General features: G+C 45.5%; 1 protein-coding gene and 1 long non-coding RNA gene across 2 annotated transcripts in view; one reads left to right on the top strand and one right to left on the bottom strand.

The window, feature by feature from the left end:
- Positions 1-3,311, top strand: part of LOC143737310 (uncharacterized) — a 32,824-nt gene extending 29,513 nt beyond the window's left edge. The window contains exon 3 of the long non-coding RNA XR_013203645.1: positions 869-3,311. This is a non-coding gene — a long non-coding RNA (uncharacterized LOC143737310). The remainder of the gene's footprint in view (positions 1-868) is intronic.
- frmd5b (FERM domain containing 5b) overlaps positions 1-26,402 on the bottom strand; it is a 68,701-nt gene that overhangs the window by 15,375 nt on the left and 26,924 nt on the right. Inside the window, exons 2-13 of the mRNA XM_077228563.1 lie at positions 4,238-4,342; positions 3,546-3,588; positions 3,322-3,400; positions 3,100-3,197; positions 2,823-2,946; positions 2,601-2,688; positions 2,385-2,473; positions 2,215-2,278; positions 1,966-2,057; positions 1,286-1,360; positions 1,082-1,150; positions 883-989 (exon numbers count right to left, since the gene is read on the bottom strand). Of these exons, the coding sequence (XP_077084678.1) occupies positions 883-989; positions 1,082-1,150; positions 1,286-1,360; positions 1,966-2,057; positions 2,215-2,278; positions 2,385-2,473; positions 2,601-2,688; positions 2,823-2,946; positions 3,100-3,197; positions 3,322-3,400; positions 3,546-3,588; positions 4,238-4,342 (1,033 nt within the window). The remainder of the gene's footprint in view (positions 1-882; positions 990-1,081; positions 1,151-1,285; positions 1,361-1,965; positions 2,058-2,214; positions 2,279-2,384; positions 2,474-2,600; positions 2,689-2,822; positions 2,947-3,099; positions 3,198-3,321; positions 3,401-3,545; positions 3,589-4,237; positions 4,343-26,402) is intronic.

Below are 26,402 nucleotides of genomic sequence, written 5' to 3' on the forward strand. Positions count from 1 at the left end.
GTCTGACTACCCTCTAATAAACTCACGCTGCGTTTGGATCTACCTGTGTCTGGTTGTATCATGACACCATGATGCTTTTTATTATAGGGGAGATACAACGTTATACCGCCAGATGGCAGTTTTTCAGTAGGTATTGGCAAACAGATCTTGCCTTGAGATGGATTCAGAAGACAGAATGCATAACTTTTCTAGTTACAAATTAAATAAATTTTTTGTTATTAGAAAGGAGCAGTTATATGCTTAAGTGTGTGTGTACGCACATTTGTGTTTTTGTTTAACCTACACTGCAATGAGCAAATAATAGAAAATTAAGTTTTTACATTGTTGGGACAGGTGGTCGGGCCCCATAAGGAAAACAGCTTATAAATCATAATGTTTTCTGTGAGGATTCTGTTTAGGAGTACTGTCAAGGTGATGATACACAGGGCAACTTTTTGAGCAATGTTGCTGGGCAATCTTGCCGAGCTTTTGCTGCTTGGGCACTTTCCCATTGAAAATGGGCAATACATTTCTATTTGGATAATTTAGATCGGTCGTGGGCCCTGTGTCTCATCTGGTTGCCCGTTGATGGCAACATTGCCCTGCAACATTGCTCAAAAAGTTGCCCTGTGTATCATCACCTTTAGGGGATATCATTTACAGTTTGTACAATATAAAAACCATAATGTCTAAAGTCTACATTAAAAACATGTTGTTTGTTTGTTTGTTTGTTTGTTTGTTTGTGTGTGTGTGTGTGTGTGTGTGTGTGTGTGTGTGTGTGTGTGTGTGTGTGTGTGTGTGTGTGTGTGTGTGTGTGTGTGTGTGTGTGTGTGTGTGTGTGTGTGTGTGTGTGTGTGTGTGTGTGTGTGTGTGTGTTGTGTGCTTGTAGGCACATGGGCATACCCTCCATGATGGAAATATGGACTGCTCTCCTTCGTGTTCGGGGAACGCTACTCTGTCGTGGGCCATGAGTGATGGAGGGGCAACTCCTACTGGGGACCATCCCAGCCCTGAACCCACAAAAAGATGTGACATAACAATTGACATACTGTAAAACACAGTAAAACTGTTAAGAAAACAAGTCAGTGTTGAGAAGACTTACCTGTGGATCTCTGGAGGCTCTCGTCTGATTTTGGCACTCTGTTCCATCACTTCCTTGGCCACTTTACCGCTATATGGGAAATTATGCAATCAAAATCTTAGCGTTGCTTGCAGCTAATCCATTAATTACATATACTCACAATACAAGCCTAATTAAGCAGGGCTCACAAACTCATGAGGTTCACTTATAGCAGATACTACTCACCTATATCTAAAGCGGCTCCCTTTGAAGAAAAGATTACTACTGGACACGGTGCGAACTTGACTTGATTTCTCAAACCTATAAAAAATGGAGAGAATAAATAAGAAAAATAACTGTTTGTCTAAACCAGTGGTTTTCAACCTTTTTGACTCGTAGCCCCCCCCCTAATTGTATATTACAATACTCGTATGCCCCCCAAGATATTTCCTCTCGTATTTATGCTCTAATTATGACAGTTTTTATTTTTATTTTGACAGAAACTGCTTAATTTTGTATTGTTACAATGTCAGTAGTATATGTAAATACATGTTTATTCATGCAAAACACGTCAAAGCTCTATTGCTTTCATGAAAACTGCGGATTATACTTTGAAAAGGAATTTTTCCCCGCCTTTCTACCGCATACGTAGCCAAGTTTTATTGAAAGCCATTATGTGAGCAATGAAGTACCCCTTTTAAGTTTTAAGTTTTCATATAATCAATTTTAAGTCCTCCTTTAGACTCTTTAGAAGATTGCTGAGGCCCCAAAGTCCCTAGGTTGAGAACCACTGGTTTAAACTAAATTAAATCATATGCAAGATGTTTTATGCTTGATTGCATGCTCTTTCTCTTTTTATGCTATTTCCATGCTTGAACCCATTTTCAGCCTGATACCTGTAGGTCAAAAAGGTTATGCACACTCACTGGTAGAAAGCTTGGTTTTCCACCCCACACTTCCATAAATGCTTGCAGGCCTCAGGTGTTGGAGCAAAGTAAGTCAAGATTATCTTCTGATCCTTAGTGAAGGTCACAGGAGGTTAGTAAGTGAAATTATTAAGTGGTTAAATAGAAAAATTGGTTTCTTGATCAATTCCTAGGTCATAAATTTGCATTCATCTTACTTTTGACCATTTGTTCTTCTGCATAACCTGGGGCTGCCTTGCTGTCACCTACCTCTTGATAAGTTGCATATATATGAAATGTCTTTCCTTCGAACTTTAGTTTGGTGACCTCGTTCCTGTACAATATGACAAAATACTGTCAAAGTTATTCATATACACAGTCATTTGATCTTGACTGCTAAGCAAATGAAAATGATATGCGAGATTAATTTCACCTCTCACCATTTGAGGAAATGAATCCTCCTGTTTCCCTGCAGTACCACAAAGCCAAAGGGGGTAAATGCAAGAAATGCTGCATTCCCAGACACATCCTGTCATAAAAAAAAGAAATTATGTGTTAACACTTCTTTGTGAATGTAAAGATTCAAATTAAAAGACTTTCAGTTCAGACACTTAATTTCCTTCATATATGAGCAGCTGATAAATTTGGATACTGACTTTACAGGGGTGTGGATCTACTCCATATGTTTCTAGAGACTGAGCTTTCCTTAAGAAATTCATTTCAGATGTCTCAGGACTCTGGCCTCTGTAGGAAATAAACAGACTAGTTAATATTCTGTTAAATTTCATAAAATATATTTAATCTCTCCATTTAACACCAGCGCTGCTTTAAAAAGAGTGACATACTGCATGTGACAGGCTAATTGAATGTAAGCTTACGTCAGCTCGGATTTGTGGATCTCAGCAATGCGGCGCTCCAGGCGCTCAGAATGCTTTGGAAAAAACTGAAACTTAGAGCTGTAACCTTCCGGATGCTTCCCTGGGTCATAATCGCCAATCTCAGCTAAAAAAAAAATTGAGAAAGAATAAAACAAAAAAAGTGTCATCTTGAGAGTCTTGTCTTACTGTAATGTCATTCATATAACAAATCTTTTGAGATGTCACGATTCAAAAAATATTGTAAAGAATGGCTCCTGTGACTGTGGTTTGCTGTTACCCTGCAGAATAAATGCGGCCAATGCAGCAGCATCTGAGCTTTTGCACAGGAGTCGGCCATGATACAAATCTCTTTTAATCTGTAGGAAGACATGATATCTGAAAACAATGCAGAGCATATATTGAACTGTCAGTGTGTTAATCATACATACATCAGATAATTGTAAGACTCTGTAACTTGTCAATTTTGAATAAAAATGGACTTAATGGGAATTAGCAGTACCTAGTGATCTCTTCTTTAAGATCTGCAGGGTCCGGAGGATAGAATTTAACACGCAAACACATGGTGTATGGTGGCTGAGCTAGGACACAAAATATCCATGTGGATGTAATTAACCAGACAATATACATTTTCTGCCTTTTAGAAGGATATTTGAATGCAAATATATTTCTTCTCACAACATGCACACAGTGTAAGAAGGATTTTCCACATACAATATGACTTACATCTCATTTGTTTGGTAATTGGCTTGCTGAACTCCAACCAGTGCTGAAACAACAAAATAAAAAAGAAATATTGTCTAGAATGCAGATAGAAATTCCAGTTCAACACATTGTTATGACTAGCATTGTCAACTGATGACTGTTCACAACATTACATATCGATTGCATCACCCCTTGCAGCTCTTCATCTGAATCAGCATGTGATCTTTGGGTGTCCTGCTTCAAGCTCATGCACAAACATTAACATTGCTTTTATCAGGCATGGTCATTAACAAGTCAGAACTAGAATATGTATTAGCATGAACCTTAGTCAGGGTAGATACCATATTTAAATTGATGGGACATAGATCAAGGCTGCAATGAATATACAGTCAATTTGTTGTGCTGTCTGACAGACTACTTTTTCACAATCCATGGTTTGGTTTTTGTTGACTGGATAGTTTAAAAAACTTTTTTTTAAAAAACATTTTCAATTACATTGGCTGAATAATCAACATCAAGGTACACAACATTACAACCCATTGAACCAACTGTACTTCTGTACCTCACAGCCTTGTTTTTATTTGTGTAAAATTAAATAGGGTGTCCACCTTAACTATCATGTCCAATCTCAGTCAAAATATAAAAATAACCATTTTCCACAAGCTTAGTACACTATTAACAGCTCATTTTATATTTATACTATAGGAACTCACTCGTTGCTTGTCTGGGTCCACAAATCTGATGCCAAAGTAGTCTTTCTCCAACAAGTTTAGATAATGGCAGACCTGCTCAAACAGCCATTGACCTTTTGCATCCCTCTGGAAAAGAGAATCAATGTGACAATGTTTGTACACAGTCCTTGGGATCATATTGGATCATATCAGTTCTACAGTATATTGGACATAACTCAACTTTTGCTGACCAGTGTAGTGGGTAAAACATTACAATAATAATAATAATAATAATAATTTGTTACATTTATACAGTGCTTTTCTGGGTACTCAAAGCGCTTTAGAAGGGAGGAATCTCCTCAACCACCACCAATGTAGTATCCACCTGGATGATGCGACGACAGCCATATTGCGCCAGAACGCCCATCACACATAAAGTCAATCAGTATTTATGGGGATGATTAGGAGGCCATGATGAACAGGGGCCAATGGGGAAAATTTGGCCAGGATGCCGGTGTTAAACCCCTACTCTTTTTTTCCGAAGGACATCCTGGGACTTTTAATGACCACAGAGTCAGGACCTCGGTTTAACGTCTCATCCGAAGGACAAGACCTGTAGCATGAGTTATGTAACCAGATTACTTTTTTAAAGTAACGAGGAATGTAACACATTACTTTTAAATTTACAACAAAATATCTGAGTTACTGTACTTTTTCGTAAGTTACTTTGTTTTCCCATTTATTGACTGACAGCTCTCCTGTCCCCATGTTGAGAGAAATCAGGAGTAAAGGTGCAGAGGCGTTGTGTGCACTGTGTATCCTTCGATGAAGGATATTCCAATTCAACCAAACTAATAAGCAAAAACTACTTTAGATAAACATCACATTTATGTTAAATTTGTTTTTGTTGAAGTAAGAATGTTAAACTTTCTTCTGTGTCATTTCACTATTGTTATTGTGAAAGAGCCTTGATATGTCAAAAACTGAACACTTGTTTTTTTGCAATAACCTACCAAGGCCAGCTCAAGTGAGAAAAAGAAATGCAAAATAACGTGTAACATAACTTTCCATAAAAAGTCACTAAGTATCAAAGTCAGTTACTTTTTTAGGGAATAAATTAGTTTCACAAGTAACTTTCCCAAACACTGTTACTGACATCCCATTTAGTGTAAGGTAAATATACCTTAATGTACTCTTAATTGTTGTATAGTTATAGAAACAGGAAAATGTCTCGGTTACATATGGTAACCCTCGTTCCCTGAGGGAGGGAACGGAGACGTAGGTCATGACTGACCAATAGGAATCTCGCTAGAGAGGCCAATCTACTTCGAGTGAAACTAAAACAAGCCAATACACATTGGCGTGCAATCATTTGCATCAGCTGCGCGCCCTCGTTAGCGCGGGTATAAACGAGCAGCTGGTGCGATTGCACACTAGTTTTTTGCTGAGGAGCCAAGCCTGAGAAGCTGGCCGCCCCGGCGGGCGGCAGCGGATGTGGCGACGGGACCTACGTCTCCGTTCCCTCCCTCAGGGAACGAGGGTTACCATATGTAACCGAGACGTTCCCTATCGGTCAGTCACTACAACGTAGGTCATGACTGACCAATAGGAATCCCTACCAAAGCGCCACAGCCGCTGCACCCCATCCAGCGCCCCCGTGCAAGCCTCTACACCTTCTTGCCTGGAAGGACGATAGGCGGAGGCTTACACAGAGTGAGTCTGACACTGTTGTTCCGTAATAACCCATACAGTGAGATATTGGATAACACTGGGAAAGCGTGCCCTTTCTGTTTAGGAGGGAACGCTGCGGAAGCCACTTCTTCAAAGAGTTATGTGGAAATGCATATGGACTAGCCGAAGGCTGTACTGCATATGAAATAAAGGGTGACTTAGCCCAAGGGAAAGACACGGGCTTCCGATAGGAGCAGCCGTGGAATATACACATATGGGATCCCCGTAGGGTCACACAAATGGAACCCAGCCCAGATCCGGTTCTCAAGGATTCAGCGGATAAGGGCCTGGCGCCGGACGCTCCGCCAAGTCCGGGCCGAGGGGTTTTGGAGGACTCAACAGGTTTTACTCTGGAGCAATAAGGGTGCACAGTAGGGTGCAGCAAGCCGACAGAGCCAGACCTCTCAGTGCTTCTACCCGTCTAGGGTGAGAACACGGGAGGACACCGGCTCTACACGTAGGCTATAGTATCTAGCGAACGTGTTAGGTGTCGCCCAGCCCGCAGCTCTACAGATATCTGTTAGCGAGGAGCCACATGCCAGCGCCCAGGAGGACGCAACGCCTCTCGTGGAGTGTGCATGCAACCTGAGCGGGCAGGGCACGCCTTGTGCTTGGTAAGCCAAGGCGATGGCATCCACTATCCAGCGGGCCATCCTCTGCTTGGAGACAGCCTTTCCCTTCTGCTGGCCTCCGTAACAAACAAAGAGCTGGTCTGAGGTCCTGACGCTTTGAGTTCTGTCCACGTACATACGCAGAGCGCGAACGGGACAGAGCAAAGCCAGGGCTGGGTCTGCCTCCTCCAAAGGCAGCGCTTGCAGGTTCACTACCTGGTCTTTGAAGGGAGTGGTAGGAACCTTGGGCACATAGCCAGGCCGGGGTCTTAGTACCACGTGGCTGCCACCCGGCCCGAACTCTAGGCACGATTCGTCGACCGAAAATGCGTGCAGGTCTCCTACCCTCTTGACAGAGGCCAGTGCAACCAGCAGCAAAGTCTTCATGGAAAGAAGCTTTAAGTCTACTGACTGCAGAGGCTCAAAGGGAACATCCTGAAGTGCTCGAAGCACCAGGGAAAGATCCCAAGAGGGTATGGAGGGGGGTCGAGGAGGATTTAATCGTCTCGCCCCCCTAAGAAACCTGACGACCAGGTCGTGCTTTCCCACTGCTTTGCCATCTATGTGGTCGTGATAAGCTGAAATAGCGGCAGCATGTACTTTGAGGGTGGAGGGAGACAGTCTACGCTCCAACCCCTGCTGCAAGAAGGAAAGCACAGACCCTATCGGACATCTTCGGGGGTCTTCTCGGCGAGAAGAATACCACTTGACGAACAGGTTCCACTTCAGGGCGTAAACACGTCTCGTGGACGGCGCCCGTGTTGAAGTGATGGTGTTAAGTACCTCAGGGGGTAAGTCACCTAAAACCTCCGCGTCCCGTCCAGGGACCAGACATGGAGTTTCCAGAGGTCTGGACGCGGGTGCCATAGGGTGCCCCGTCTCTGAGTCAGAAGGTCCTTCCTCAGAGGAATGGGCCAGGGAGGGACTGTCACAAGGAGCATGAGTTCTGGGAACCAAGTCCGGGTGGGCCAATAGGGAGCCACCAGAAGGACCTGCTCCTCGTCCTCCCTGACTTTGCACAATGTCTGCGCAAGTAGGCTCACTGGGGGAAACGCATATTTGCGAAGGCCCCGGGGCCAGCTGTGTGCCAGTGCGTCCGTGCCGAGTGTTCCCTCGGTCAGGGAGTAAAACAGCAGGCAGTGGGAGGTCTCTGAGGAGGCAAACAGGTCTACCTGAGCCTCCCCGAACTCTCTCCAGATCAGCTGAACCGCCTGGGGGTGGAGTCGCCATTCTCCCGGGAGCACAGCTCGTGATAGCTCGTCGGCCACACGGTTGAGCAAGCCGGGGACATACATGGCTCGAAGCGACCTCAGATGCTTCTGACTCCAGAGGAGGAGATGGCGGGCGAGTTGCGACATGCGACGGGAGCGTAGACCACCTTCTCGGTTGATGTACGCAACGGTCGCAGTGTTGTCCGTACGGACCAGCACGTCCCTGCCCTGTAGCCGTCTTTTCAAGCGGGTCAGGGCGAGATGTACTGCTAGCAACTCGAGGCAGTTGATGTGCCAACGCAGTTGAGGGTCCGTCCACACCCCTGACACTGCATGCCCGTTGTACGTGGCACCCCAGCCGGTGGCAGAGGCATCTGTGAATACCACAGCATGCCTGGACACCTGTTCCAAGGGGACTCCTGCCCGCAGGAACGAGGGGACCACGGGCTGAAGGTCTGGCGGCACGCCGGTGTGATTGCCACCCGGTGAGTGCCATGACGCCACGCCCATCTCGGGACTCGGCCGTGAAGCCAGTGCTGAAGCGGTCTCATATGTAGCAGGCCGAGCGGGGTTACCGCTGATGCTGCTGCCATATGCCCCAGGAGCCTCTGAAAGAGTTTCAGTGGGACCGCTGTCCTGCCCTTGAACGTGTTCAAGCAGTTCAGCACCGACTGAGCACGCTGCTCTGTGAGGCACGCTGTCTGGGCGACCGAATCCAACTCCATACCGAGAAAAGAGATCCTCTGCACAGGGGAGAGTTTGCTCTTTTCCCAGTTGACCTGAAGACCCAACTGGCTGAGGTGCCTGAGCACTAGGTCCCTGTGTTCGCATAGCTGATCTCGAGAGTGTGCTAGTATGAGCCAGTCGTCGAGATAGTTGAGGATGCGAACGCCCTGTTCTCTCATGGGAACAAGGGCCCCCTCCGTGACTTTCGTGAAGACACGGGGGGACAGGGACAGCCCGAAGGGTAGGACTTTGTACTGATATGCTCGACCCTCGAACGCAAAGCGCAGAAATGGCCTGTGTCGAGGAAGAATCGAGACATGAAAGTACGCGTCCTTCAGGTCGATCGCTGCAAACCAATCTTGGGGACGGATACATTCGAAAATGCGTCTCTGCGTGAGCATTCTGAACGGTAGCTTGTGGAGGCTCCGATTCAAAACTCGCAGATCCAAGATCGGTCGTAACCCACCACCTTTCTTGGGTACAATGAAGTAGGGACTGTAGTGCCCTGACCTCATATCGGCTGGAGGGACCGGCTCTATCGCATCCTTCGCCAGTAGGACTGCGATCTCCGCACGCAAGACATGGGCATCGGCTGCTCTCACTGTAGTGGAGTGGATGGCCCGAAACTTGGGGGGACGCCGGGCGAACTGAATCGCATAGCCGAGCCTGATGGTTCGAATGAGCCAGCGAGACGGCCTGGGGAGCGCTAACCAGGCTCGCAGAGACCGTACAAGCGGGACCAAAGGGACCGTAGGCGTACCCGGAGTGGGGCAGCGAGGTGGAACACAGGGACGCAGCTCGGGAGGCTCTCTCTGGGAGGCGGCCCGTAGCGGGGTCTGAGTGTGCTGTGCAGCACTTACCTGGTTCCACGGGGCAGGAGGTGCGGGAGGCGGCTCGATGGCGTTCTCGGACCGTACGCAGCTGCCGGCTGGCGATAGAAGAGGCGGATGAGAGTGGTGAGGATTCTGACCCCCCACTACTCTCCGGGCCCTCTTCGGACCCAGAGATGATAGAAACTGCTCTTTTATTGAAAATTTGGGTACCGCTGGTTTTAAGGCCAGCTGCGGAACACAAACAAAACGAAACAAAGGATTTTCCACCCGGCCCTCTTCCGGGGGAGGGAGCGATGCAGTCATCGTCTCCTGGAGAGCAGTCCCTTCCACCTCTGGGTCGCCCGTCCTAGGGCCGCTTACCTTTGGCTTTGCCGCCCCTCTTGGCGGGGGCCTGGACGGGCGGGGCGCCCTGCCTGCGACTGGCTCCACGGTGCCGCTTGGATGGAGGCTGCTGCTGCGGCGCGGGAGCAGGGGCAGACGCAGGCGGACGCCCACGGCGACGAGCAGACCGAGGAGCCGCGGGCGGTGGGGTGGAGGCAGCAGCTGACCGCCGCGGCAAGATGTGTCTAATGGCCTCAGTCTGCTTCTGTACAGCCGAGAACTGCTGGGCGAAGTTCTCGACCGCGTCGCCGAAGAGGCCGGTCTGGGACACGGGGGAGTTAAGGAACCTGATCTTGTCGGTCTCCCGCATGTCAGCCAGACACAGCCAGAGGTGGCGTTCCTGGACCACCAGTGTGGACATCGCACGACCCACTGACCGCGCAGTGACCTTCGTCGCACGGAGCGCGAGGTCAGTTGCGGCACGAAGTTCTTGGAGAACTTGTGGATCATGACCACCCTCGTGCAGGTCCTTCAGTGCCTTGGCCTGATGAACCTGCAACAACGCCATGGCGTGCATGGCAGAGGCAGCTTCCCCACAGGCCTTGTAAGCCTTGCCGGTCAGGTCCGACGAGTACTTACAAGCCCGGGAAGGAAGACACGGTTCTCCACGCCAAGTGGAGTTAGGGCACAGTTGCATAGCAACGGCCCGTTCCACTGGCGGGATACGCGTGTATCCCTTAGCTGCCCCGCCATCAAGGGTGGTGAGGGAGGAGGATCCACCGAGACGGTTTCTGGCAGTAAAAGGTGCCGTCCACGTCCCTGTGAGCTCCTCATGCACCTCCGGGAAGAAAGGCACTGGGGTGGGTTGCTGAGAACCAGCGCGCGCCACCCCGAGATACCAATCGTCCAACCTCGAGGGCTCGGGACACGGTGGAGGGTTCCACACGAGCCCGATCCTGTTGGCGGCCCGGGAAAGCATGGCCATCATCTCCGGGTCCGACTCGGGCACCGCTGGCACACCTGAAGGAGGCAGCGGCTCCGAGCCGTCGTCCGCGGAGAGGTCTGACCCACCCTCCGATGCAGCGATCGACATCTGGTCGTCGCAGGGAGCGCCGAACGAAACGACCGGTACACATCTCGAGGACGGTCCAGAACGTTCCGTTGGCAGCTCAACTGGTTGCGGAGCATGAGAGGAGTGAGGGTTCCTAGGGGGTTGGTTCCCCGAAGGAAGCGCGCTCACTGTAATCCTCAGGTCACCCGTGCCACTGCCCGAAGCAACCCGCGAAGGGGGGTTGGAACGAGGTGCAGGCACGGGGACTCCGCCCCTTTGCAGGAACGTGAGTCTCGACCTCAGCTCCGAGATGGTCATCTTCCCACAATGGGTACATGACTCATCCACGAACGCTGCCTGTGCGTGTTCGAGGCCCAGACACACAAGGCAGCGATCGTGACCATCCCGCGACCCCAGGTAACGACCGCATCCAAAACACACAGATAGAATGTCATCTTGAAAAAGACGCAAACTATCTGTGTAAGCTCTTTTAGAGACTGCTCTCCTTGGTGCTGAAGCACGCAGGGGAACGGTCACAGCGTACACAGACAGGAATGTGCACCTGTCTGTGCGCGATTCTCTCTCGCTGGTCTTACCAGCCGTAAAAACGGCCGTTGAGCGCTTTAATCGCGCACCTTACCAGCCGTAAAAACGGCCGTTGAGCGCTTTAACCGCGCACCTTACCAGCCGTGAAAACAGCTTTTTTGTTTGCTCAGTTTTAAAACAACAAACAAAGAAGAGAGAGAGAGAAGAGAAAAAGACCGCTCGCGCTGTTGTGCCGTCACGCCCGCACCAAAGTGGAGAGATCCAGAAGAGGCTTGCTTTCAAATTCACTCTGTTCAGCATACGAAGTGCTTGGCTCCGAAGCAAAAAGCTAGTGTGCAATCGCACCAGCTGCTCGTTTATACCCGCGCTAACGAGGGCGCGCAGCTGATGCAAATGATTGCACGCCAATGTGTATTGGCTTGTTTTAGTTTCACTCGAAGTAGATTGGCCTCTCTAGCGAGATTCCTATTGGTCAGTCATGACCTACGTTGTAGTGACTGACCGATAGGGAACAGAAATTGTTGCACTTGAGCAGTTGTTTTATAGAGTATGTACTGCCCCCTTGTGAGAAGAGGTATTTGAGTTTGAGTCTCTTGTGTTTTGTCCACGCAGAGTTTCCGTAGCTCAGTCTTTCTCATAACATTCTCACTGCAAGTCAAACTCCGGAGTGTTAAAGTTTATAAACTATCATTTTGGTCTCTGACGAATATCTGTCTGTAAGTATTTGTTTCATAGAGATCTCAGCTTCCTTTTGATATCCTATTTAGTCATTTTAGCATGTTTTCTATTCGTAATTTGTAAGGAAATATGTGACGCTAGTAGCGTTAGTTTCTCTATGGCATTGTTATTTGCTTGCTATGCGATTGTGATTTGAAGGTTTTGGTTATTTCTAGACTACTTATTTAGTTTTGTATTGTATATTCATCATATTGAGATTGTAATATGCTCTTCTTTGTTTTTGTATGTTACAGTTTTACAGTCCTTTCAGTAAAGCAACACAAAACAGCAAGAAGCTTCTGGTTCTTTATTGGAAACTGTTAGCTATCTGTAAAGCTAGTTCATGCACACTAGTGAAGGCAGAATAGTAAAAAGACAGCATGGAAAGTCAGCCAAAAGTCGACATGGAAGACAACACTGCTGTCCCTGATCGCCAAAGTTCAGTCAGCAACGTTGGTGACCTGTGGGAAACGAGATCGAACTGTTCCAACACCTCACGTGCCAGTCAGCGGTCACGCGCCAGTCAGCGGTCACGCGCCAGTCAGTGGTCTAATGCAAGCGTTTGGCTGCTAGAGCACGCGCTAAAGCAGCAGCCGCCCAAGCACAGGCATCATACGCTGAAAGAGAAGCAGAGGTGATAAAAGAAAAGGCCCACATCGAGGCTGAGGCTTCAAAAAAGAAAGCAGAGCTCAGCGCTGACCTCTTCAAACTGCATCTACAGAGGGCTAGTTGAGCCCATACCAGCTCCACCTCCACCGACTAATAACCGCTCTGATTCCCCTCAAGCTACCACACTGACGCTTCCAGCAGCTCAGCAAGTAAAATACAGTGGTGATATTGAGCAACATAAAGATAAAGAGCATAACATACCAGACAGCGAGATTAGTGAATATGGGTTTCAAGAGCTACCAGTGACGCATTCCTCACAGTATGGCATCCCAGTGGAACAAATCGTTCTTATGCCCAAAGCTCGTTCAAAAATGCCTTTTTCACATCTCACTCACAGTATGCTACCTCAGTTACTACCGACCACAGATTTCAGCCACGTTTTATGAACCAGTCAGTCCCTTTTCAGCCTAGGCTGTCGTCACCATGCCCTGTAGCCAGTGCAAACGAGTCCAATTCCCCAGCCACAGCGGACTTAGCCAAATATTTGGTGCGCAGAGTGTTGGTCAGCTCAGGGCTCCTGACGTTTGATGATAAGCCTGAAAATTATTGGGCTTGGAAGGCATCCTTTTTGAACGCTACAGTAGGTCTCTATTTATCCCCAAGAGAGGAGTTAGATCTCCTCTCCAAGTGGTTAGGCCCCAAATCATCAGAGCAAGCGAAACGATTAAGGGCTGTGCACACCTTAGATGCCACAGTTGGTGTCAAAATGGTATGGCAAAGACTGGAGGACAGCTATGGGTCCCCTGAAGCGATAGAGAATGCTCTCCTGAAAAAGTTGGAAGATTTTCCCAAAATCGCGAACAGAGAAAACTGCAAGTTAAGGGAGCTAGGTGATCTCATTTCAGAGCTTGATGCTGCCCGGGTAGGTGGACTCCTGCATGGCCTGAGTTACCTAGACACGTCCCGGGGCATCACACCCATTGTTCAGAAACTCCCATTTCACCTCCAAGAAAAATGGATCACCACAGCATCCTACTATAAAGAGCAACACCATGCTTCATACCCGCCATTTCCTGTTTTCGTGAAGTTTGTGTGCGACAAAGCTAAAACTTTAAATGACCCAAGCTTTGCTCCCTTGCTTTCTACTGGTGGTCCAAGTGTTTATAGGCCTGAAAGAATGAACAAGCCCAATTTCAAAACTGCAGTATCTGTTCGAAAAACTGAAATACTTGCTCCAAAAGGCAATCGGAAATCCTCTGACCCGGATAAACTGTGCCCGCTCCACAACAAACCACACTCCCTTCGCAAGTGTTGTGGTTTCAGAGCAAAGACTTTGGATCAGAGGAAAGTCATTCTGAAAGAATTGGCCATTTGTTACAAGTGCTGTTCCTCCGTCAACCACATGGCAAAAGATTGCGACTCAAGTGTATATTGCACATGAGTGCAAAAGTGACCAACACGTCACCGCACTGCACCCTGGACCAGCACCCTGGAAAACGGAAACTCCAGGCTCTGAAGCTCCTAACGTGCATGGCGGGGAGCAAGCAGAAAGTCCTATGCGCGCCATTGTGTCCAAATGTACAGAGGTATGTGGAAAAGGTATCAGCTCACGCTCATGCTCCAAAATCTGTCTAGTAAACATTTATCCCGCTGGGCACAAGGAAAAGGCAGTGAAAGCCTATGTTGTGTTAGACGAGCAAAGCAATAGGTCTTTGGCAAAGACAGAATTCTTTGAGATCTTTAACGTTAACACAGGCACGAAAATTAACACTCTGAAGACCTGTTCAGGCGTAGGAGAGACAAGGGCACGCCAAGCTGACATTAATCGAGTGCAACATGCTCCCAGATGATCGGTCTGAGATCCCGACACCGGAGGCCGCAAGACACCACACTCACCTCAAGCATTTGGCAGCCAAGATTCCTGATTTGGACCCTAATGCTTCAATACTGGTCCTCCTCGGTCGGGACATACCAAGAGTGCACAAGGTCAGAGAACATTACAACGGCCCCCACGATGCTCCGTACGCCCAGCGCCTCGACCTGGGCTGGGTCATAATAGGTGATGTCTGCCTTGGGGGTGCTCATGTGCCTAGCAAAGTTAATGTTTACCGCACATCAGTGTTGAACAACGGACGCACATCTCTGTTGGACTCTTGCACCAATTCATTCCATGTTAAAGAAAAGGTTTTGAGCTCTGACGGCCCATTTAACGCTGTGAACATGTCCAGCTTGATGGACATAGACGAAAACGACTGTCTCACCAACAAATTGTTCATGAGAACCCCACATGATGACAAACCTGCCATGTCAGTGGAGGATGAACTCTTCTTGGAGAACCTGGATGAACAAATGTTCATGGACGAGTCCAACAGCTGGGTGGCGCCACTGCCCTTCAAACCGAACAGGCACAGATTACCCAACAATCGAGACCAAGCAGTCAAACGTCTCAACTCACTGCGTCGAGTGCTTGACAAAAAGCCCCAAATGAAAGAACATTTCTTGAACTTTATGGAGAAATTGTTTGAGTCAGGACATGCAGAACCCGTCCTGCCATCCACCAAAGACCAAGAGTGTTGGTACCTACCGTTTTTTGGTGTATACCATCCACGCAAACCTGATCAGATACGGGTAGTGTTTGATTCTAGTGCAACTTACAAAGACACGTCTTTGAACAATGTTTTGTTGAGTGTTCCAGACATGAACAACACACTTATTGGGGTCCTCTTGCGCTTCCGAAAAGAACCTGTGGAAATCACTGCGGACATACAGCAAATGTTCTACTGTTTTGTCATTCGCGAGGACCACCGCGACTTTGTGCGTTTCCTGTGGTACGAAGGTAACGATCCTACAGAGGCAATCAGAGAGTACAGGATGACTGTACACGTGTTTGGAAATAGCCCCTCTCCTGCCATAGCTATATGTGGTCTCCGGAGGGCGCCGCTGGCCACACAAGATGAGTACAGTGACGAGGCCAAACAGTTTGTTCTTAAAAACTTTTACGTCGATGACGGACTGGCTTCTTTTCCTTCAGACATTAGCGCCATTCAAACTCTGAAAACTGCCAAATAAATGCTGGCGGACTCTAACATTCGTTTGCACAAAATAGCCTCCAATAACCCAGACGTAATGGAAGCATTTCCATCTGAGGAACGTGCAAAAGAATTGAAAAATCTTGACCTTGGCGCAGAGCCCCTGCCCTTGCAGAGAAGTTTAGGGCTTAACTGGGACTTGCAAAATGACTGTTTCACCTTCCTCGTATCAAGAGAAGACAAGCCATTCACAAGAAGAGGCATCCTTTCTGCTGTTAACAGCTTGTACGATCCTCTTGGGTTTGTTGCCCCCACCATCATGCAAGGCAAAGCTCTCATCAGAGAATTGTGCTCAGAGAACTGTGACTGGGACACTCAATTGCCAGCAGAAAAAGAGGCACAATGGAAATCTTGGAAAGATTCACTTGTAGACCTTGATAAACTTCAAATTCCTAGACAGTATGTGAACACGTTACTGCAATCTACCTGTCAAAGAGAGTTGTGTGTCTTTGCAGATGCTTCTACATCAGCTATTTCAGCAGTTGCGTACCTTCGAGTCATAGACACCAAAGGTCACGTCCACGTAGGCTTCTGTATGGGCAAGTCCAAATTGGCTCCTAGACAAATCCACACAGTACCTCGCTTGGAGTTATGCGCTTCAGTTCTGGCGGTGGAGCTGGCAGACATGTTGCTAAATGAACTTGACATCGAAATTCACAAAGTGAAATACTATACTGACAGCCGAGTAGTCTTAGGCTTTATCAATAACAGCAGCCGACGGTTCTATGTCTACGTAGCCAACCGTGTTGCTCGCATCAGAAAGTCATCCAAACCCAGTCAGTGGCACTTTGTGAGCACGGAAATCAATCCTGCCGATCATGGAACACGGTATGTGCCAGCTTCCTTGCTGAGTTCTACCAACTGGTTCACTGGTCCCGACTTCTTGAGGGAAAGTGATGGAGAGTGTCCTGTGCAATCGAACGACTTTCAACTTGTTGAACCTGCCACAGACATTGAAGTCCGCCCACAAGTCTCTACATTTGCTACTACAACCGTGGCAAATTCGCTCGGGTCACACAGGTTTGAGCGATTCTCCAGTTGGAAACGCCTCACTCAAGCTATCGCCAAGCTCATTGAAAAGGCCAGATCTATCTCAAAAGCTACTGATTCAAATGAAGCAAAGATGGACGCTCTAACTCAAGCAAAGTTAGTCATTGTACGAACTGTTCAGGGTGAGACCTTTGAAAAAGAATTGAGAACTCTGAACAAAGGTGAGGACATACTAAAACACAGTCCACTGAAGAATCTCAATGTGTTTTTGGACGAAGAAGGACTGGTGCGAGTAGGAAGACGTGTGACTTCTGCGGAAATAACTCAAGAACAAAGCCAGCCTATCGTGATTCCAAAGAAGCATCACATTGCTGCTTTGCTGGTTCAGTTCTACCATGAACAGATTGTGCACCAAGGCAGACACATCACTGAAGGAGCCATCAGGTCTGCTGGATTGTGGATCCTTGGAGGAAAAAGGTTGGTTACAAATCTTCTCAACAAATGCACAACCTGCCGCAGGTTAAGAGGAAATGTACAACAACAAAAAATGGCAGACATTCCAGCTGATCGTCTCTTCCACTTGAGTCTCTCTCTACTTCAAGTTTCATAAATGCGCTCAGAAGGTTCCTGGCCTTAAGAGGACCCACCAAACTTTTCCGTTCAGATTGTGGAACGAACTTCGTTGGAGCGTGTAAGGAGCTTCAGATAAGTTCAGAAGACCCGGAACTTCAATCCTACCTCAAAAAGGAGGCATGCACTTGGAAGTTTAACCCACCTCACTCTTCTCACATGGGAGGGGTGTGGGAAAGAATGATCGGAGTGGCTCAACGTATCTTTGACGCTATGATGTTGAAGGTTCATTCTCCAAATCTGACTCATGAAGTACTTGTGACGCTCATGGCAGAGGTAACAGCCATAATGAATGGTCGTCCATTAGTACCTGTGTCATCTGATCCTCAACAACCTGATTTGTTGACTCCAAGGGCCATTAGTACCTGAGGAAATAACTCAAGAACAAAGCCAGCCTATCGTGATTCCAAAGAAGCATCACATTTCTATTCCTCCTGGAGACTTCGATCCAAAAGTCTTGTACCGGAAGCAATGGAAACAGGTGCACAGTCTGGCTAACTCGTTCTGGAAACGATGGAGAGAAGAGTATCTTGCAACCCTTCAACCAAGAAGAAAATGGCAAGCAGATCAACCAAACTTAGCCATTGGTGACGTTGTCCTCCTAAAGGACTCTCAGGTCAAAAGAAACGAATGGCCTACTGGGCTTATTGTGGACACTTATCCTGGTCGAGATAAAAGAGTACGTAAAGTAGATGTACGCATAGTTAAAGAAGGTACTGCTAAGGTGTACTCAAGACCCGTTTCGGAAATTGTATTATTAGTTAAGGGTTAATAGTGTTATAGTAGTATTCCAGGCGGGGAGTGTACTGCCCCCTTGTGAGAAGAGGTATTTGAGTTTGAGTCTCTTGTGTTTTGTCCACGCAGAGTTTCCGTAGCTCAGTCTTTCTCATAACATTCTCACTGCAAGTCAAACTCCGGAGTGTTAAAGTTTATAAACTATCATTTTGGTCTCTGACGAATATCTGTCTGTAAGTATTTGTTTCATAGAGATCTCAGCTTCCTTTTGATATCCTATTTAGTCATTTTAGCATGTTTTCATTGAACTGTTTCACAGTTGATTAATAGAACACAGGTGATACAGATGACAATGATGACTAAACAGGTGACACAACTGAACTGATAATGACAGTAACCATGGATACGAAGGAGTGGCAGGAAAAGAACAAAGGAGAACAGGAACCAATCAAAATACAAACTGAAAGTCCAAACAAACACTGACACATGACAATATATAAATAATGCAACAATCCAGCATAACAGGTTTCTGAAATCTACCCCACTATTTAACACATAATGGCTTTAAAAGCTGCACAAATTCTCTCTGGGGATGTCTAACCTTGTGTACATTATATCCTAGAAAGTATTTTGGTCAGAATTCTGATGTGAACAGCTGCAAATATACTCAGGGTCAACAAATCTGACAACACAAAAATATAGGTTACCAAAATCTGTCACCACTCTCTATATAATACATAGGCCTAATGCTACCCAAATTCACACGGGTGATGACTAACCTATTGTAATTTATATCCTACAAATATGTTTTGCCTGATGTGAACAACTGCAGATATAATCAGTATCACCAAATCCGACAACACAGCATTAAAGGTTACCTAAATCTGTTACCTCATCTATAGCAGTTTATCCTGATATGAACAGCTACAGGAATACAGCAGGGTCACCAAATCCGACAAGTCAGCATAACAGGTCACCAGAATCCACACACAATGGCTTTAACGTTACCTAAATTTGAACTGGTGATGTCTATTCTCCTCCCAGCAGGCACACAACGTCATAAGACGTTGATTTTTAGTTGTTTTTAGGTTGTGTTATAAAGTTACCAAATTCCAACGTCTCCTTGACCTCATAATCGTGACGTCCACACAACGTCAAATTCTAACATCATTCATATGTTCAATGAAAGCAGCCACCTCATGCAGCCACATCTGTTTCTTTCTTCACCAAAGCTTGTTCTCGCTTAAAATCCTTTCAAAAGTGTGTTTGCTCCGAGCTATTCCATGCTTTTCCATTACATTCCTAATAGGGCAAGAATTTTATCATTAGTAAAACCATGTTTAAAATACTCCTTAATGTGTTCACAATTCATCCTGTGTGGGGTTGCGTCATATCAATGAGCTTGCAAGTCATAATTTAGATTTAGTTATGTCATAATTTCGACTTAGTTATGTCAGAATTTTGACTTGGTTATGTCATAATATTGACTTTTTATGCATGATTTTTTTTTCTCTTTTGTGATGGAAATGGGCTTCATAGCTCTTAAGAACTGTTTTTGAAGAATTTGCTTACATAAATTTACATCTGAATAATGAAACAATTTTGGAATCAGTAGTCGTGTGAATGAATCAGTGACAAACTTGTAATGTATCAGTTTCAGACGTTGGATATTGCCATCAATCTGAGGTTGGGTTCTGACGTCAACACGATTTTCATTTCCTACCAAAATGCAACGTCTGTTCGACATTGGATGTTGATGTCAATCTGACGTTGGGTTCTGATGTCAACCCATTTTCATTTCCAACCAAAATCCAACGTCTGTCCAACGCTGGGGTCAACGTCAATCTGACGTCATATTAACGCCCGGTGCCTGCTGGGCTATGTTTCATACCTGAAAAACAGTTTGGTCGGATGAGAACAGCTTTAAATATACAGCAGTCACCGAATCCAGTGTTATGTCAAATAGTTCTCCTATGTTTCCTTACATGAACTGTCTTACCCTAACCAACAGGAGCCCAAGGGGAAACACTCCAACACGACAATAGACTTGAACACGACATCAATGTTTTCCAAATCAAAGAGGCAGAGGAAAGTGTACGAGGTTAGATATAAAGTAGACAAACATTTAATATTTGACACAATACTGTTTCACAATAGAAATATTAAATGACCAACAGTAATACCCAGTGATGCAAACTACTTAACTGTTTTGTCAAATTTCACTATATCATTTACTCAATTTATGAATCTACTCAATCGAGACAAGAATGTGATGAGATGAGAAACATTATAGGAGCACATTAGGCATTAGATTTAGAGTGAATTTAATGAACCTTCAGAAAAATAAAAATAGTATTTCTAAATAGGTAGAATTTACACCCAAATGATTTTTTTACCAAAGCAAAAATTAAACTTTTTATTTAGCCCAAAACCAAAAATAAAGTTTTTTCACTCACAGAAAAAAAGATACAAAAGCTGTCACTGGAACTGTATCCTTTCAGGGTGTACAAGGGTGTAAACCCTTTACCCAGAGATTTTCTTATTATCTGGAGATGAGAGGGTCTGTGGCTCTTAACATTGGAAAAAGCGTAACTGCTAATTTGGATCACATGATGGATCACTGTCACCTCAGCCTATCATATTATGGCAGTGACGTCAGTGGCCAGCGTTCAGTTTTATGACAGTCAGTTGCCGTTGTTGCACAATGTTTCTTGTGGATATGTGAGTTTGTTTTGTAAAAAATGTTCTATATTTAATGTTATATCGCTTGTAAACGTACAGTTAGAACTGCAATGTTTGTGGAATGTGCTTTTACCAGGCTTTACTGAGCGAAAAAAAGCTAAGATTAGTTTAAGATTACTGGTCGACTGGCTACAGTGCGCATAAAACCACATTTAAGATTAGATTTGAATCTGTTCATTAAAACAGCTTTATTGGGCACACAGTAGTGATACTAGTCGTTAAAAAATTAATTGTAAATTTAATTGTTGAAATCTGGAAGCCATAGAAAGAATACATTTATTTATCAAAATATTTATATTTTGATATATACTTCATTTTTTTTATTAAGCAAACAATGCAATACAGATAAGTACATTTAGAAAAGAACAGCAAAAAACAAATATAGACAAATATAGATGTTGAAAAGGCAAGTATCAGACAAATAAGCTAGTTGACGACAAACAAAAAAAGGATAATACGAGAGGAAATTAATGAGCAAACAAATAAACAACATAAAACAGAAAGCAATATGGATGAACATACATATCTCTACACACACATATACAGTACATACACATATATATACATATACATACATATACGTATATATATATATATATATATATATACACATACATATAGACACATTGCATATCTCTCCATCCAGAATGTGTAGTATTGTAAAATAGTGAATGTATGATGTTATTACTATAATTTATTATCTACTGTAAAAAAATAAAAATAAAGTAAATTTAAAAAAACCTCGCTGGAAAGATCGCGGCTTTCATCCTTGTCATCTGTGCTCACCTCGTTATTGTTGATTATTGTTGATATTGTTGGGGGTTTATTTGTAATGTGTCTCCTAGAAGACATAATGGCGGGTTTGCTGGGATATTACGTTTAAGGTAAACAGATAATATATACTTCATTCATTAAAAAGTGTTATCATTATTAGGCATAGAAGTCAAAAATCATTACAATTCAAGTCTAATTCACTTGTTGAAAACTGGAAGCCATAGAGATTATTTTTTCGTTAAACAACAATATAATACAATATTTATAATTAAAATATTCATTTTCTCTTTATTCATTAAAATGCTTTATATACGCCAATGCCATGGTGCATGGCAGTTATAGTCATTCAATTCTTATTATAATTGGTAAAACCTGAAGCTAAAGAAAGAAAACGTCTCGGTTACATATGTAACCCTATTTCCCTGAAGAGGGAACGAGACGCTGTGTCGAAACACTGTGGGAACGCCTCTGCGTGATTGCGTCATGAAGCACGTATGAAACCAGTCCAATGGCGTGACGGAACGTCATGTGACAACATCGACCAGGAAATTATAAAGCACACCTGAACCAAACAGTGTCAGCTTCTGATAGGCTGAAGCAAATTGATCACGGGTATGGCAGGGTGACGCAGCGTCTCGTTCCCTCTTCAGGGAACTAAGGTTACATACGTAATAGAGATGTTCCCTTTCAAGGGCTGCATCGAAACGCTGTGGGAACGCTAATATCCAAGACACCATAAAGTAAGTGTCCGTCTGTGTGAAATCAATGCGCACATCTAGGCGAAAGCACCTGCGCACCTGGATTTGTGCAGCCATACTCCTAGAGGAGTCACTGTGGGCCCATACAGCCAAAGGTGAAGGCTGACCGGTCGACTCATAAGCAAGTGAGATGGCCTCGTCCACCCACTTGCTCATCCTCTGCTTAGATGCCAGGCACCCCTTTATGGGTACCCCAAAGCAAACGAACAGTGTTTAAACTTTTTTCCACAGTTCTGTGGACGTAAGCATCCAAGGCCCTAACTGGGCAGAGCAGATAAAGTTTCTCAAGATCTGACGTCCGGATGAAGACAGAAGGTCTGCAGTACTCTAGGTCGTACAGTATTAGTAGGAACCTTAGGAATGTAACCTGGTCTTTGGGTGAAGAAAATACTTTACCATACCAGGAGTAAATTCCATGCACGAGGGAGATACCAAAAGTGTTTGAATGTCTCCAATTCTCTTGAGAGGAGAAAGACAGTCTTTAGAGAGATATTCTCAGAAACTTCCACAATGGGCTCGAATGGAGCTAGGGAGAGGCATTCTATTACAACAGCCAAGTCCCATGTCGGCACCCTCGTGCGGACTGCTGGCTTCAGCCTCAAAGTGCCACAAAGGAAATAAGTTATTAGTGGGTGTCTCCCCAAAGATACTCCACTCAAAAGGGCAGTTAACTGGGTCCAAATGGTGCTCTCCACACCAGGAAGTGAAAAGTCTCCACTTCAAGGCATACAGTTTCCTTGTGGATGGAGCTCTGGAGTGGAGAATGGTGTCAATAACTTCAGTTGAGAGACCAGAACTTATGAGCTGGGCCCCCTCAGAGGCCAAGCCCACCGTTTCCACGGTTCTGGGCAGGGGTGAAGGATCGACTCACTCGCCTGAGAGAGTAGGTCCCTCCTGATTGGAATCTCCAGAGGAGAGCCGTCGAGGAGAGACACTAGGTCCACAAACCATACCCAGGCCGACCAGAACGGGGCTACTAGCAGTAGACTGCCCCCATCCTGGCGAACCCTTTACAGAACTCCTGGGAGCAGAACAATCAGGGAAAATGCGTACAGACTTGATCTACGCCACGTCTGCACCATAGCGTCCAACCCCAGAGGGGCTGGATGGCTGAGTGAGAACCACAGTGGACAATGTGTGGTCTCTTGGGATGTGAACAGGTCGGCCTCGGCTCGACCGAAGTTCTCCCAAAGGAGCTCAACTACCTTGGGGTAGAGTCTCCACTCCACGGGCCTCGGCCCCTGCCTCAACTGGATGTCTGCCCCCTGATTTAAGTGCCCAGGGATATATATAGCTCTCAATGAAAGTAGCTTCCCCTGGGCCCACAGGAGGATCTGGTGAGTCAGCGCGATCGCACACCCCCCTGATGGTTTATATAGGAGACCATCGATGTGTTGTCTGATGGTACAAGCACATGATGGCCCCTCAGGTCTGGGAGGAAGTGTTCCAGAGCCTGGAACACCGCCAACATTTCTAGACAGTTGATATGTCTTGATATACATATCATATCATATACTTGATATACCACGAGAGATGATGGTCCTGCCACAGACCTTGAGCTGGGCGACCACTCATGATTGCCCCCCAACCCATGAGGGAAGCATCCGTCATTAGCGTGACGCGACGACAAGGAGCTCCCAGCATGGGCCCTTGGGACAGGAATCAAGGTTCTTTCCACATAACTACGGCACGAAGGCATCGCCGCGTGACCTTGATCATGTGGAGCGGGTTTCCCCTCGGAGAGAACCCCTAGGTCCTGAGCCACCACTGCAATGGTCTCATGTAAAACAGGCCGCAAGGTATAACGTTGGACACTGCTGCCATCAGACCTAACAGTTTTTGTGGCCTACAGTGGCTGGCCTACAAAAGGAAAGGATGGCTTCACCCCCGAAAGCGAACCTCAGGAACTTCCTGTGTTGTCGAAGAATGGATATGTGGAACTATGCATCCTGTAGATCTAACATAACAAATCAGTCCCCGGACCTGATTTGTGACACGACTTCCTTAAGAGTAAGCATCTTGTTTTTTTTTTATTGAGCTTCCCTACAGCGCAGATCTAAAATCAGATGAAACCTCCCCATCCTTTCTTGGGACCATGAAGTACCGACTGTAAAACCCAGACTCCCTGCTGGGCGGAGGAACCCATTCTATAGCCTCCTTTTGCAGAAGAGCCTGAAGGCACAGAGGGTAGATGGGCACCGTATAATGAGGTGAAAGGTTCACCGTCTTCCCCAAGGAGGGGTGTACCCTCAGAAGCCCGACACCACTGGCGTCAGGGCTTCTTGGCCTACTTAGAGATAATAACAGCTTGCAAACACAGTTGTGATTATAGGAAAAAGAGAGAAAATGGAACTCCTTGAGCTCAGTTTCCTCCGCAGATCCGAGCCGTAGATTCTTTAGCCTTGTTTGAGACCGGCAAAATCTACACAAAACGGTTAGAAATGTGTCCGAGTGTGGTCCGACTTGCTCTGATGTCATGCTGACTGACATATGTCAAAAAACTCTCGCGATCGCAAGGCGGATGTGTTGGATTATGATCAAAAGCATGATGGGAAAGGACTTGCTGACGACACAGCTTAATGCTCATTGGTTTAAACAACCGTGATGTAGGAAATTGTTCTCTTTTAAAATGTTTGAATTTAAAACTCTGATATCGTATTTTTATGTGTATAAATTATGTGTGAGTATTCCCAAACTCTCTGACAGTGATCTCTATGAGCAGGGCTGGACTGGGACAGAAAATCGGCCCTGGCATTTTGGCACAGACTGGCCCACTACATATGATCATAAACACCACCCATCTTTGCACGCCCTTGAATATGTTCAACTCCTATTCATGAAAACCACTAATGGCATGTAATGAGTGAGTAGGAACGAGTGAGAGTTAACAGATGAAATAAGTACAAAATTGTAATTTATTAATACAATTGAACTATACTCCGCAGCGATGCATCAAAAAACAAGCTATAAGCTGCACTGGCATAGCAATACCAGTGTTTCCCACAGGATCTTTGGTAAAACTGTGGTGGTTGGACCTCTGTCCCTCTAGGGGGGTTTGGGGGCATGCCCCCCCCCCCTAAGAAAATTGTGTGCATTTTAATGTTAAATTCATCAATCTGGTGCACTTTGAGAGTTAAAAATTAGAAGCTCCAACCCATTTTTAGTGTGCAAATTAAACACAGAAGAAAAAAAACTATTTTAGTATAAAACTATATTTACTACACTACTATATAATAATAGTTATAATTAATCTCAAGACAGTAGCCTAATAGCCATATATTGTAAAACAAATGCACTGAAAAATAAAGAAAACTTTCATAATTAGTTTTGTACTAATTTATAAACTTGAAAGAGATAAGCACATGATCTTTTATTTTGACGGAAAATGCATCAAGCTTGTATTTTGGCGGAAAACATGGATACAAACGCGTCTCATTAAACTTCTAGTAAATTGCTGTAATCGTCAACAATGCAGATGTGGAAATAATGCGTAACTAGGTAATGGGTTCCTACACTCATAGCCAAAGTGTTTTAAAAAGTAGTTCTGCTTACCACAGACTTTACACTTTCTCATCTCTCTCCTGATCCTCCTCACTATCCTCCTCATCAGCCACTGGAGCTGATGAAGGTTCTGCTGCTGCAGAAAACACATATACTTTGACACATTTTACAGCGTCTGCTTGAAGGGCCTATATCTATTTTTCACGCTATTTCTCTGCACATTCCTTGCGTTTCTTCTCCATCTCTCAGACTATGTATAGACAGATACACAGTACACTTGACACTGCACGCTCACTCAAAGCACAAAGGGGGAGGTGTTTCAAGATTTGATTGGGCCAGCCCAGTGTAAATCAAGAAAACAACCAATGGGCCGCTGATCTAAGTGTTTCATGGGCCGGTCTGTCATTGGAAAAAAATATGATTTTTTTTTTGACCAATGCATTACATCGGCACTAACCCAGCGCCGTCAATTAAACAAAACAAAACGAATGGGTTGCCGATGTACGAGTTTTATGGGCCGTAAAAAATAAATAAAAATAAAAATAAAAATATGAGATGTATCGGCCCAAAAAGCACGTCGGCCCACCGGGCATTTGCCCGGTATGCCAGATTACCAGTCCAGCCCTGTCTAT

Source organism: Siphateles boraxobius, unplaced genomic scaffold (assembly GCF_051911475.1).
Source record: "Siphateles boraxobius isolate OS27281-9 unplaced genomic scaffold, OSU_SipBor_1 130, whole genome shotgun sequence".
In the NCBI taxonomy this organism is placed as follows: domain Eukaryota; kingdom Metazoa; phylum Chordata; class Actinopteri; order Cypriniformes; family Leuciscidae; genus Siphateles; species Siphateles boraxobius.